Genomic DNA, 13,607 nt, shown 5'->3' on the forward strand with positions numbered 1-13,607 from the left:
TAATAATAACAAAAAAAACAGATGGTTAGTCCTATTCCAGACATTCCAGACATTCCAGCATCCACACCGGAATACATGCGACTTGTCTTAGGTGCACCCGTAAACCCCCCCCCTCAGCTCCTCAGGCGGGGGGTGGGTTACCTGTGGAAGAGAGCAGCGAGGGCTCAACGGGCCGGGCCGATGAGGCCACTTGGCCACTCGTGTCCGTCTCCGAGTCCAGCTGCGTTCCCGTCACAACTGGAATTTCAAGAGGATCCAAAGGGAGCAGGATTTGTTGAACCTGCAGGTTCTTGGCTGTGTTGTGAAAAATTGTTGTAAACAAATAAATAAATGAAGAAGAAGTCAGGATAGGTAGGGAGGATAGGGAAAAAGGGAAACGAGGGGATGAGGAAAAACGGGACAAAAAAGTAAGGAAAAAAAGAAACAGAGAGGAAGTTAGAATAAATATAAAGTCCGTCAAAGTGGAAATTTTTCTGCATGCATTAAAAAAGCAAAAGTAAAAAAAAAATTAGGAATGTGGGGGGGGGGGGGGGGGGGGTCAGGTGTGACATTATTCCATGAGTTGTTTTAAAGCCACACAAATTATGTGGTCATTTTATAGCAATAATAAAAAGTTAATAAAAATAATAAAAGTTGCAACTAGAAAAATAATAATAGTAATAACAATAATCCCACAAGCAGTACTGCTGCTACCTTCAGTGTCTTTGAATGTGTCTTTTGAATGCGTCTTATATTTGTATATTAATTAATTGAGACTTTAAAAAGAAAAAAAAATAATAATAATAATTAGTAAGAATAAAGTCAAAATCTTAATTGGAAAAAAATGTAGTCTAACAAGTAAAAACATTGAAATACAAATTTAACAAATATGTTATTTATGTATTTCCAAGTGTTATTAGTATGAGAACAAAAGGAGTGTCATCAGGAGTGTCCAAAGTGAGGGCCTGGGGCCAGTTGCATGCCATGGCTGGTTATTATTGGCCCGCAGCACATTATTATTATTTTTTTTTCCGATATTATATTTTATAATTGTGCCAATTATTATTATTATTTTTCTAACATTGTATTTTATAATTGTGCCAATTATTATTATTATTATTATTATTATTATTATTATTATTATTATTATTATTATTATTATTATTATTATTATTATTATATTGTATTTTATAATTGTGCCAATTATTATTATTTTTCTAATATTGTATTTTATAATTGTGCCAATTATTATTATTATTATTATTATTATATTGTATTTTATAATTGTGCCAATTATTATTATTTTTTTCTAATATTGTATTTTATAATTGTGCCTATTTTTATTATTATTATTTTTCTAATATTGTATTTTATAATTGTGCCAATTATTATTATTATTATTATTATTTTTCTAATATTGTATTTTATAATTATGCCAATTATTATTATTATTATTCCAATATTGTATTTTATAATTGTGCCAATTATTATTATTTTTACAATATTGTATTTTATAATTGTGCCAATTATTATTATTATTTTTCTAATATTGTTTTTTATAATTGTGCCAATTATTATCATTATTATAATATTGTATTTTATAATTGTGCCAAGTATTATTATTATTGTTTTTCTAATATTGCGGCACATAGTAAAAATATACTTTAACAAGAAAAAAAAAATAAAAATTAGTAAGAATAAAGTCAAAATCTTAATTGGAAAAAAATGTAGTCTAACAAGAAAAACATTGAAATACAAATTTAACAAATATGTCATTTATGTATCTCCAAGTGTTATTAGTATGAGAACAAAAAAACTAATGTTCGGAAAATCAAAAAAATAATAATAATAGTAATAATAATCCTTGTACACGCAAACCAGGCAGCAAACACACCCACAAGCAGTACTACTGCTACCTTTAAAAGTACCAACACCATCTTCATCTGTGAGGTACTTTTCCAGCCAAAGTCCTGACTGGAGTTCCCTGTCCCATGGGCAGTAATCACCCTCTGCCAGCAGGGGGAGACAAAGGCCGGGCAAAATGTACAAGTACATGGAGTTTAACAGAAAAGATGAAGACAAAGACATGAAGAAACGTTAAAACGTGACACAGGAAACACGTTCCAGGATTTCGGATTCTCCCGACGAACGACACACAGATGGAAAAAAGAACGAGAAACCACGCAAAGAGAAAAAGAAACACACCTTCACTGGACTCCTCGTCATCTTCTCCCTCGTTGTCCTCCTCCAGTTCAACGAGAGCGTCGTCCTCGTAGTGGCCGCCCCGAAGTTTGGCGTGGAGCTGCACCGCCTCCTTCCACGGAACGCCTCCGAGGTCCGAGGGGCTGGGGAGATGCTGAAAGTCCTCTTCCGCCTCGTCGTCTTGATCCTCCTGCTCGTCCTCCTCGTCCATGTCAGACTCTGAGCTGCTGTAACAAAATGTAAACACGCATTAGGGCCAGTAGGAGGCGCAATATTGGCATCTTTCGATGGTGGTTTTTTGGTGGTCTGTTCAAATGTAGTAGAAAATTATGGAAGTGTAGGATTGGCCTGTGTTCTAATATTTATATGTATATGTTTATTATCTATATTTACTTTTCCTGCATCATGCCTTTATTACATCTTTTTAATCAAAGTTGAAAGATCATACTTTTTTCTATATTCTATATTTTTTTCTATTTTTTCTATATTTGTTCTATATTTTTTCTTTGTCTTCTATCTTCTATATTTTTTCTATATGTTTTCTATATTTTTTTCTCTTTTTATTTTTCTACATTTTTTTCTATATTTTCTCTATATTTTTTTTTTTTTCTATATTTTCTCTATATTTTTTTTATTTTTTTCTATATTTTTTCTATATTTTCTCTCTTTTTTCTATATTTTTGTCTTTTTTTATAAAATTTTTCCATATTTTTATCTTTTTTTCTATATTTTTCTATATTTTTGTCTTTTTTTCTATATTTTTCTATATTTTTCTATATTTTTTCTATATTTTTTTCTATATTTTTATCTTTTTTTCTATATGTTTTCTATATTTATTATTCTTTTCTATATTTTCTCTCTTTTTCTATATTTTCTCTATATTTTTGTCTTTTTTCTAAATTTTTTTTATATTTTTGTCTTTTTTTCTATATTTTTTCTATATTTTTTCTAATTTTTTTCCATATTTTTTCTATATTTATTATTCTTTTCTATATTTTCTCTCTTTTTTCTTTATTTTTCTATATTTGTTTTTTTCTAAAATTGTTCTATATTTTTTCTATATTTTTTCTATATTCTATATATTTTTATATTCGTTTCTATATTGTCGACTATATTGGCTAATATGAGCGTTAAGGTGACTATAGGGGTGTTATGTCATGCCTGGAAGGCTCTAATAATGTTTAAAAAAACAGTATTTCTAAATAATGGTAATGGTTTTATTTCATTTGAACATGCATCAGATTACAATTGAGTGCATCCCACTTTTGTTCACTTCCTGCTTTCATAAATTAAATTAAATTAAATTAAATTAAATTAAATTAAATTAAATTAAATTAAATTAAATTAAATTAAATTAAATTAAATTAAATTAAATTAAATTAAATTAAATTAAATTAAATTAAATTAAATTAAATTAAATTAAATTAAATTAAATTAAATTAAATTAAATTAAATTAAATTAAATTAAATTAAATTAAATTAAATTCTGACGTGTACAATCTGCCATCGCACTCTTACCTGGAGCCCAGGTCGACGTCGGTGGCTTTATCCAGGACGCTGCTGAGGTTATGCTCTGCCAGCGTCTCCTCCGGCACCTCCTCCAACTCCTCCTCCCTCTGCAGAGACAGTCGGTAGTTCTCCAGCTCGATGCGCTCCGGCGTGCCGCGAAGCCGTTTTGCCAGACTTGGTTCCTGCATCCCGTTGACGTCGGACGCTGTTACGGAGAAGCATAAGAACGTAAAGAAACAGTTTGAAATGATGATGCATTCGTGGCGTCGGGATATTGTAAACTCGTATGCATGCAGGACAAAGTGGACAATAACACACCCATTTTGTAGCTCGAGAAGTGTATTTATTTTATTAGATATGATTTCTAAACAATATAAATATCAATAACATCGTACAGTACAGAAGAGTCTTGGTATACACGGTACTTGCCTTGCCTTTTTCCCATCCTGAAGCAAATACTACGAAAAATACTTTGTTCCGTTTAAGTATGTGAATGCATCAGAATCTAATTTGTACAAATATTAATTTTGAGTTTCTATCCTTTAAGTTGAATAAATTCAGAGAATAAAAGTTGAAATCTTTTAAGCGCTTAAAAAGATCATTCGACTGAAAATGAGACAGTAAGGAATCGAACGTTGCACAGGTGTCCCAACTTTATCCACGGAAGATGCTAGGCCCCACGTTGCATGATATTTTTTGGAATACGCTAACTCTGATTTTATTCCCGGGTGGCACGGTGGTCGAGTGGTTAGCGCGCAGACCTCACAGCTAGGAGACCAGGGTTCGACTCCACCCTCGGGCATCTCTGTGTAGAGTTTGCAGGATAAGCAGTAGGAAATTAATGAACGAATGAAACCAAAACTTTATTTTTGTCCATTTACAAAATGTTGTGTTGCTGCTGGATGTTCATCGTATCCCATTCATACTGTAAGCTTGTTTTCTTTTCCAAAAGAGGAAAAATGACGGTATGCTATAAATGCAGGGCTGCACGGTGGTCAAGTGGTTAGCGCGCAGACCTCATAGCTAGGAGACCAGGGTTCGATTCCAGTTTTTTTGGAATGTGGGAGGAAACCGGAGTACCCGGAGAAAACCCACGCATGCACGGGGAGAACATGAAAACTCCACACACAGATGGCCGAGGGTGGAATTGAACCCTGGTCTCCTAGCTGTGAGGTCTGCATGCTAACCACTCAACCGCCATTTTGTTTTATTTTATTTTATTTTATATAAATATTAAATAATAAATATTTATAATATTTAATAATATTTAATAATAATATTTTAATAATATATTTTGAAGAAATAATCTTAGAGGAAAGTTATAATAAAAATAAACAGCAAAGAAAGAACAAAGACCGAAGTTCATGCTAACAATGCTAACAAACATGGTAACAATGGCTGTGAGGTCTGCGTGCTAACCACTCGACTGCCGTTTTATTTTATTTTATTTTATTTTATTTTAAATATAATAAATATTATAAATATTTATACTATTTTATAATATTTAATAATAATATTTTAATAATATAGTTTGAAGAAATAATCTTAGAAGAAAGTTATAATAAAAAAAACACCAAAGAAAAAACAAAGACCCAAGTTCATGCTAACAATGCTAACAAACATGGTAACAATGGCTGTGAGGTCTGCGTGCTAACCACTCGACCGCCGTGCCGCATTTATATTTTTTCTTTAATATTTCAATTCTATTAATTAATTTTCCTCATAATTTTGTATCATTATTTTTTTATTTTTTAATTTTTGGTGCTGAAATTATATTTGTAAAATTACGTTTTGTTGGATTATAAAAAATTTTCTCTTAAGATTTTGACTTTATTCAAGTTAAATTACAGACGGTATCTAAATTTTCGGTATCACGAATTCTATAGAATTTTATAGAATTTTATAAAATTTTATAAAATTTTATAGAATTTTATAGAATTTTTATACAATGTCCCAGAGGCCAATCGAAGCCGCACTTTGGACACCCCTGGGATCTAACATTTATGCTTCACGCTTTATAAATATGCTACGATACCTAGAAGTTATCATGTTTAATATGTTTACACCCATACAACATTTGCACCTACATACACTCACGGTGCTACGCTTGCAACATTGAGTCAAGAGTTCGAATCCCTAATTCAAAAAATTCAAATTCAAGCACAAAGAGCAATTTTAAAAAAGATGTGAGTTCCGTGGCTGCAGAAGAGGAAGTCAACAAAGAAAAAGCACCAATCACAGGCGTTGCTTTGCTAGGAGGAGGGGTTAAAAGGTAAAGCTCACAAAAGCACTCAAACAGGACATCACAGGACAGGAAGAGGAAGTCATTTCAAAATAAGAGGAGCTAAATTAACCACTTGGAGGTTACATGAATCAAAAATCAAACTCGGCTCCGGCAAAACACAAAAAACATGCATTGTGCTGCTAGAGAAAAATAATATAAGTCATGTGACATATTTTTTTTATATATTGCTGACTGGAGAGTTGAAAAAAAAACTTTAAAATTTAATTTAATTTAATTTAATTTAATTTAATTTAATTTAATTTAATTTAATTTAATTTAATTTAATTTAATTTAATTTAATTTAATTTAATTTAAGAAGAAGGCGTTGGTTTTAAGATGCTTTGCTAGTAAGGGTGGGGAAAAGGTAAAGCTCACAAAAGCACTCAAACAGGACATCACAGAACAGGAAGAGGAAGTCATTTCAAAATAAGAGGAGCTAAATTAACCACTTGGAGGTTACACGAATCAAGAATCAAACTCGGCTCCGGCAAAACACAAAAAACATGCATTGTGCTGCTAGAGAAAAATAATATAAGTCATGTGACATATTTTTTTTTATATATTGCTGACTGGAGAGTTGAAAAAAAAAAACTTTAAAATTTAATTTAATTTAATTTAATTTAATTTAATTTAATTTAATTTAATTTAATTTAATTTAATTTAATTTAATTTAATTTAATTTAATTTAATTTAATTTAATTTAATTTAATTTAATTTAAAGAAGAAGGCATTGGGTTTAAGATGCTTTGCTAGTAAGGGTGGGGAAAAGGTAAAGCTCACAAAAGCACTCAAACAGGACATCACAGAACAGGAAGAGGAAGTCATTTCAAAATAAAAGGAGCTAAATTAACCACTTGGAGGTTACACGAATCAATAAACTCAAACTCGGCTCCAGCAAACACAAAAAAAACATGCATTGTGTTGCTAGAGAAAAATAATATAAGTCATGTGACATATTTTTTTTTTATATTGCTGACTGGAGAGTTGAAAAAAAAACTTTAAAATTAAATTAAATTAAATTAAATTAAATTAAATTAAATTAAATTAAATTAAATTAAATTAAATTAAATTAAATTAAATTAAATTAAATTAAATTAAATTAAATTAAAGAAGAAGGCGTTGGGTTTAAGATGCTTTGCTAGTAAGGGTGGGGAAAAGGTAAAGCTCACAAAAGCACTCAAACAGGACATCACAGCACAGGAAGAGGAAGTCATTTCAAAATAAGAGGAGCTAAATTAACCACTTGGAGGTTACACGAATCAAGAATCAAACTCGGCTCCGGCAAAACACAAAAAACATGCATTGTGCTGCTAGAGAAAAATAATATAAGTCATGTGACATATTTTTTTTTTATATATTGCTGACTGGAGAGTTGAAAAAAAAAACTTTATTCAACTCTTTTTCATTTGCAAGCCAAGAAAGTAGAAAAAAGCACTTCTGCTGCAATGGACTGCAGCTTTAAGAAAGAAATCAATCACCGAAACAATGAATTTAAGTAATTACATAAACCTTGCAGAGTCCATACAAGCACAAGATAAGAAAGAAGAAAAAAAAAGTGTGTGTGGGGGGGGGGGGCATGCTAGAGCAAGTTGAGCAAGGCATTGACGGTGAAACAGCAGAGGAGGTAGATGCAGTAGCTGCACAGGAAGGGGGAGTCAAGGGGGTTGTGCGCCACCTGGTGGCACGTCCGCGAAAGTGTACGGCGGAGGGAACGCAGCCGCGCTCCCCAACCTATGGCCACGCGGCGGGGGGTGGCGGCCACGGGGAGGGAGGAGAGATGGGTACCTGAGGGCCGGAGCTCGGCTGAGGGGGATGGTGCTGACGCCGCCATCGCCCTTCCGGGGGCGTCGACCGTCGCCGCCGGAGACACGGGCTCTTGGTTCTCCTGCAAAGGTTGGAAAGAAAAGGACTTAAAGTTGCTGTAACTTAATGGCTGACAAACCTGCTTAACTAGAGTAACTACTCTAAATGTATGTGCCTTAGTCAAGGGTTCTTCTGTAACTACTCTAAATGTGAGTGCCTTAGTCCAGATTTCCTCGGTAACTACTCTAAATGTATGTGCCTTAGTCATGAGTTCCTGGGTAACTACTCTAAATGTAGTAGCCTTACTCACAAGTTCCTCTGTAACTACTCTAAATGTAGTAGCCTTAGTCAAGAGTTCATCTGTAACTACTCTAAATGTATGTGCCTTAATCATGAGCTCAGCAATCACTACTCTAAATGTATGTGCCTTAGTCACAAGTTCCTCTGTAACTATTCTAAATGTATGTGCCTTAGTCAAGAGTTCTTCTGTAACTACTCCAAGTGTGTATGCCTTAGTCACAAGTTCCTCTGTAACTACTCTAAATGTATGTGCCTTAGTCAAGAGTTCTTCTGTAACTACTCTAAATGTGAGTGCCTTAGTCCGTATTTCCTCGGTAACTACTCTAAATTTATGTGCCTTAGTCAAAAGTTCCTGGGTAACTACTCTAAATGTAGCAGCCTTAGTCACAAGTTCCTCTGTAACTACTCTAAATGTATGTGCCTTAATCATGAGTTCAGCGATCACTACTCTAAATGTATGTGCCTTAGTCAGGAGTTACTCGGGTAACCACTCTAAATGTATGTGCCCTAGACACGAGTTCCTCGGTAACCACTCTAAATGTATGTGCCCTAGACACGAGTTCCTCGGTAACCACTCTAAATGTATGTGCCTTAGTCGTGAGTTCCTCAGTAACTACTCTAAATGTATGTGTCTTAGTCATTAGTTCCTATGTAACTACTCTAAATGCATGTGCCTTAGCCACGAGTTCCTCAGTAACCACTCTAAATGTATGTGCCTTAGCCAGGAGTTCCTCAGTAACTACTCTAAATGTATGTGCCTTAGTCAAGTTATTGTGTAACTACTCTAAATGCAGTAGCCTTAGTCAAGAGTTCATCTGTAACTACTCTAAATGTATGTGCCTTAGTCATGAGTTCTTCTGTAACTACTCTAAATGTGTGTGCCTTAGTCAAGAGTTCTTCTGTAACTACTCTAAATGTGTGTGCCTTAGTCAAGAGTTCCTGGGTAACTACTCTAAATGTAGTAGCCTTAGTCACAAGTTCCTCTGTAACTACTCTAAATTTAGTAGCCTTAGTCAAGAGTTCATCTGTAACTACTCTAAATGTCAAGAGTTCATCTGTAACTACTCTAAATGTATGTGCCTTAGTCACAAGTTCTTGTGTAACTACTCTAAATGTGTGTGCCTTCATAATGAGCTCAGCGGTCACTACTCTAAATGTATGTGCCTTAGTCATGAGTTCCTCGGGTAACCACTCTAAACGTATGTGCCCTAGACACGAGTTCCTCTGTTACTACTCTAAATGCCATAGTCATGAGTTCCTCAGTAACTACTCTAAATGTAGTAGCCTTAGTCATTAGTTCCTCAGTAACTACTCTAAATGTAGTAGCCTTAGTCATTAGTTCCTATGTAACTACTCTAAATGCATGTGCCTTGGCCACAAGTTCCTCGGTAACCACTCTAAATGTGTGTCTTAGACACAAGTTCCTCAGTAACCACTCTAAATGTATGTGCCTTAGTCATGAGTTCCTCAGTAACTACTCTAAATGTATGTGTCTTAATCATTAGTTCCTATGTAACTACTCTAAATGCATGTGCCTTAGCCACGAGTTCCTCAGTAACCACTCTAAATGTATGTGCCTTAGCCAGGAGTTCCTTGGTAACTACTCTAAACGTATGTGCCATAGACACAAGTTCCTCGGTAACTACTCTAAATGTATGTGCCTTAGACACAAGTTCCTCGGTAACTACTCTAAATGCATGTGCCTTAGTCAGTTCCTCTGTAACTACTCCAAATGTATGTGCCTTAGTCACGAGTTCCTCTGTAACTACTCTAAATGTACTATAGGTTTCCAGTATTTCAATACTAAAATAAAAGTACCTTAGTGGTTGGCGCTGGGGAGGGCGAAGGTGCAGGCCTCTTTCTTTGAGCGTAGCCAGAAAGACGGTAACAATAGTGGGGCTTGCAGTAAAACTTCCCTGTGGATCAAAAAGACAAACCTTAGACATTACATTAACACACAAGCATTGAAGTTGATTAATCTATGATTAATCTATAGGCCGTATGGGCTTTATAGTACACCGTGTGGTTGGTGGTTGGACCTGGGGCACAGCAAATAATAATATGTATGAATATGAATATACATGCACATACATGGATCTGTTTAAAAAGTCCCCAATGTGATTCACTGCTAATATATTTTCTTAGTGATTTTTTTTATTGCAAATGTTCAGAAATCGAACCAAAAGCAAAGCTTACCATCCTCGACGTCGAAGGCATAGGACGACAGGCGCAGCGTGGTGCCACAGTAGTCGCACTTGAAGCAGGTACGATGGAAGAACTTCCCTTCGGCACTCAGTCTCTCCATCACGTAGACTCTCTTACGACAGAAAAAGCAAACGTCGCTGCCGCCGATGTTGACCGGGAACTCTTTTCTGAGGGATCCCTGTGTAAAGAAATTGCACAGAAATTAGGTAAGAAATTAGGTAGAAAAAAACATACATAAGTCGCTCCGGAGTATAAGTCGCACAAGGCCAAAAATGCAACATTAGATAGAAAAAAACATACATAAGTAACTCCGGAGTATAAGTCGCACAAGGCCAAAAATGCATCATTAGATAGAAAAAACATACATAAGTAACTCCGGAGTTTAAGTCGCACAAAGCCAAAAATGCATAATTAGGTAGAAAAAAACATACATAAGTAAGTCCGGAGTATAAGTCGCACAACGCCAAAAATTGGTAATTAGGTAGAAAAAAACGTAGATAAGTCGCTTCGGAGTATAAGTCGCACAACGCCAAAAATTGGTAATTAGGTAGAAAAAAACGTAGATAAGTCGCTTCGGAGTATAAGTCGCACAAGGCCAAAAATGCATAATTAGGTAAAAAAAAAAAACATACATAAGTAACTCCGGAGTATAAGTCACACAAGGCCAAAAATGCATAATAAGGTACAAAAAAACATACATAAGTCGCTCTGGAGTATAAGTCGCACAAGGCCAAAATTGCATAATTAGGTAGAAAAAAACATATATAAGTCGCTCTGGAGTTTAAGTCGCACAAGGCCAAAAATGCATAATTAGGTAGAAAAAAACATACATAAGTCGCTCCGGAGTTTAAGTCGCACAAGGCCAAAAATGCATAATTAGGTAGAAAAAAACATACATAAGTCGCTCTGGAGTATAAGTCGCACAAGGCCAAAAATGCATCATTGGGTAGAAAAAACATACATAAGTCGCTTCGGAGTATAAGTCGCACAAGGCCAAAAATGCATAATTAGGTAGAAAAAAAACATACATAAGTCACTCCGGAGTATAAGTCGCACAAGGCCAAAAATGCATAATTAGGTAGAAAAAAAACATACATAAGTAACTCCGGAGTATAAGTCGCACAAGGCCAAAAATGCATAATTAGGTAGAAAAAAAACATGTATAAGTCGCACAAGGCCAAAAATGCATAATTAGGTAAAAAAAAACATACATAAGTTGCTCCGGAGTACAAGTCGCACAAGGCCAAAAATGCATAATTAGGTCGAAAAAAACATACATAAGTAACTCCGGAGTATAAGTCGCACAAGGCCAAAAATGCATCAGTCTTTAAAGACAAACAAAAACACAAGACCGGGTGCAAGTATAGTCTTAGTGGAGGTCCAAGGTCCAAGGTCCAAGGTCACACCACTGCTAACTGCTTAGCAGGTCTCACTACCGTCCTAAAAGCTCACCAAACACAAACTGCAACCACTGAGTGCTATCCACACACATGGACAGCTAGCTTACCGCATCTCTCTTCTCAGGTAAAGGTTTGGACTCTTCCTGAGCCTGGAGCTGGGTGGCTATCTGCTCAGCCAATGAGCTAACACCCCCCGTGTACATCCGTATATAGCGCTAGAAGAAGCATTACAGGGGAAATGTGAAGAAACAGAAGAAAATGAGGCAAGGAAAGAAAAGAGTACAAGAAAAAGGACTATGGGGGGGGGGGGGTCACAGTACAAGAAGAGCTGCATGCACGGCTCATGGAAGGGGGCAACGTAAGACTTTTAGATTTGGATTTGTACCAGCAAGGTTATGTTGCATAAACCCAATGACTGCTGCCAATAAAAGTCACACAAGGCCAAAAATGCATAATTAGGTAGAAAAAAACATACATAAGTCGCTCCAGAGTATAAGTCGCACAAGGCCAAAAATGCATAATTAGGTAGAAAAAAACATACATGAGTCGCTCCAGAGTATAAGTCGCACAAGGCAAAAAATGCATAGTTAAGTAGGAAAAAAACATATAAGTCGCTCCCAAGTATAAGTCGCACAAGGCCAAAAATGCATCATTAGATAGAAAAAAACATACATAAGTCACTCCGGAGTGTAAGTCGCACAAGGCTAAAAATGCATAATTAGGTAGAAAAAAACATACATAAGTAACTCCGGAGTATAAGTCGCACAAGGCCAAAAATGCATAATTAGGTAGAAAAAAAACATACACAAGTCACTCCAGAGTATAAGTCGCACAAGGCAAAAAATGCATAATTAAGTAGGAAAAAAACATATATAAGTCGCTCCGGAGTATAAGTCGCACAAGGCCAAAAATGCATAATTAGGTAGAAAAAAACATATATAAGTTGCTCCCGAGTATAAGTCGCAAAAGGCCAAAAATGCATAATTAGGTAGAAAAAAAACATACATAAGTCGCTCAGGAGTATAAGTCGCACAAGGCTAAAAATGCATAATTAGGTAGAAAAAAACATACATAAGTCGCTCCAGAGTATAAGTCGCGCAAGGCCAAAAAACATACATAAGTCGCTCCGGAGTATAAGTCGCACAAGGCCAAAAATGCATAATTAGGTAGATAAAAACATACATAAGTCACACAATGCCAAAATTACATAATTTGGTAGAAAAAAAACATACATAAGTCGCTCCGGAGTATAAGTCGCACAAGGCCAAAAATGCATAATTAGGTAGAAAAAAACGTAACCGGGACGGCTTTTTCTTAAGCTCCAGGGGGGAATTAGAAAAGAAGGGAATTAGATAAGAAGAACGATAGAACTTGAAAAGCATCACCATTGATTAATCGCTAGTTAATCACGCGTTATAGTAGCCGCAACGCCGCCATGCAAAGTGTTCACCTTTGGTGGCTTCTCAGCTTTGCCTTTAAATTTGGAGATAAGGCGGTCAGCCCTCTCCTGTATACCAGGTACATGAATAGGTCCTGGGTCTTTCTGCGTCAAGGGTTTCCGGTCCTGCCAAGGAAGCTCCATTAAAACTTGGAAATGTGAAGGGAATTTCTAATGGCGGTACTACAACGCTGGGTAGTAATTCACGGACTTCTCGTAGTATTCTAGATCCTCTTCTTCCAGAGTGACACTTAAATGCTTGAAGGTGAATATCATTCAAAAAACTAGAAAATTCCCACGGAAATATTTGATGGGCTTGCCACCTGTGCTGTGAACCTTGGGCCCGGTGTGCCAACGGCTAACCGTGCTAGGACCTAGCAAGACAGCCTCAAGTACCGAAAAGGATGATGCAGTCCCATAGTGTCCCCACATCATGCCATGTGTGTATTTGCCTTTAGAAATGAGTAAATTAGCTAAAATGCTAACA

At 35.5% G+C, this 13,607-nt stretch overlaps 1 protein-coding gene across 28 annotated transcripts in view; it reads right to left on the minus strand.

Annotated features, from left to right (window-relative positions):
* The window catches only part of mical3a (microtubule associated monooxygenase, calponin and LIM domain containing 3a), a 95,330-nt gene that overhangs the window by 39,406 nt on the left and 42,317 nt on the right, over positions 1-13,607 (minus strand). For 15 of the 28 annotated variants that reach the window (XM_058086378.1, XM_058086379.1, XM_058086387.1 and 12 more), the window contains 8 exons: positions 11,790-11,897; positions 10,274-10,460; positions 9,896-9,993; positions 7,760-7,859; positions 3,700-3,895; positions 2,185-2,408; positions 1,896-1,988; positions 142-294 (listed from right to left, as the gene is read on the minus strand). In XM_058086378.1, the coding sequence (XP_057942361.1) occupies positions 142-294; positions 1,896-1,988; positions 2,185-2,408; positions 3,700-3,895; positions 7,760-7,859; positions 9,896-9,993; positions 10,274-10,460; positions 11,790-11,897 (1,159 nt within the window). The remainder of the gene's footprint in view (positions 1-141; positions 295-1,895; positions 1,989-2,184; positions 2,409-3,699; positions 3,896-7,759; positions 7,860-9,895; positions 9,994-10,273; positions 10,461-11,789; positions 11,898-13,607) is intronic. The other 13 variants (XM_058086389.1, XM_058086400.1, XM_058086402.1 and 10 more) reach the window with 6 other exon arrangements.

Source organism: Doryrhamphus excisus, chromosome 11, assembly GCF_030265055.1.
Source record: "Doryrhamphus excisus isolate RoL2022-K1 chromosome 11, RoL_Dexc_1.0, whole genome shotgun sequence".
Lineage (NCBI taxonomy): Eukaryota > Metazoa > Chordata > Actinopteri > Syngnathiformes > Syngnathidae > Doryrhamphus > Doryrhamphus excisus.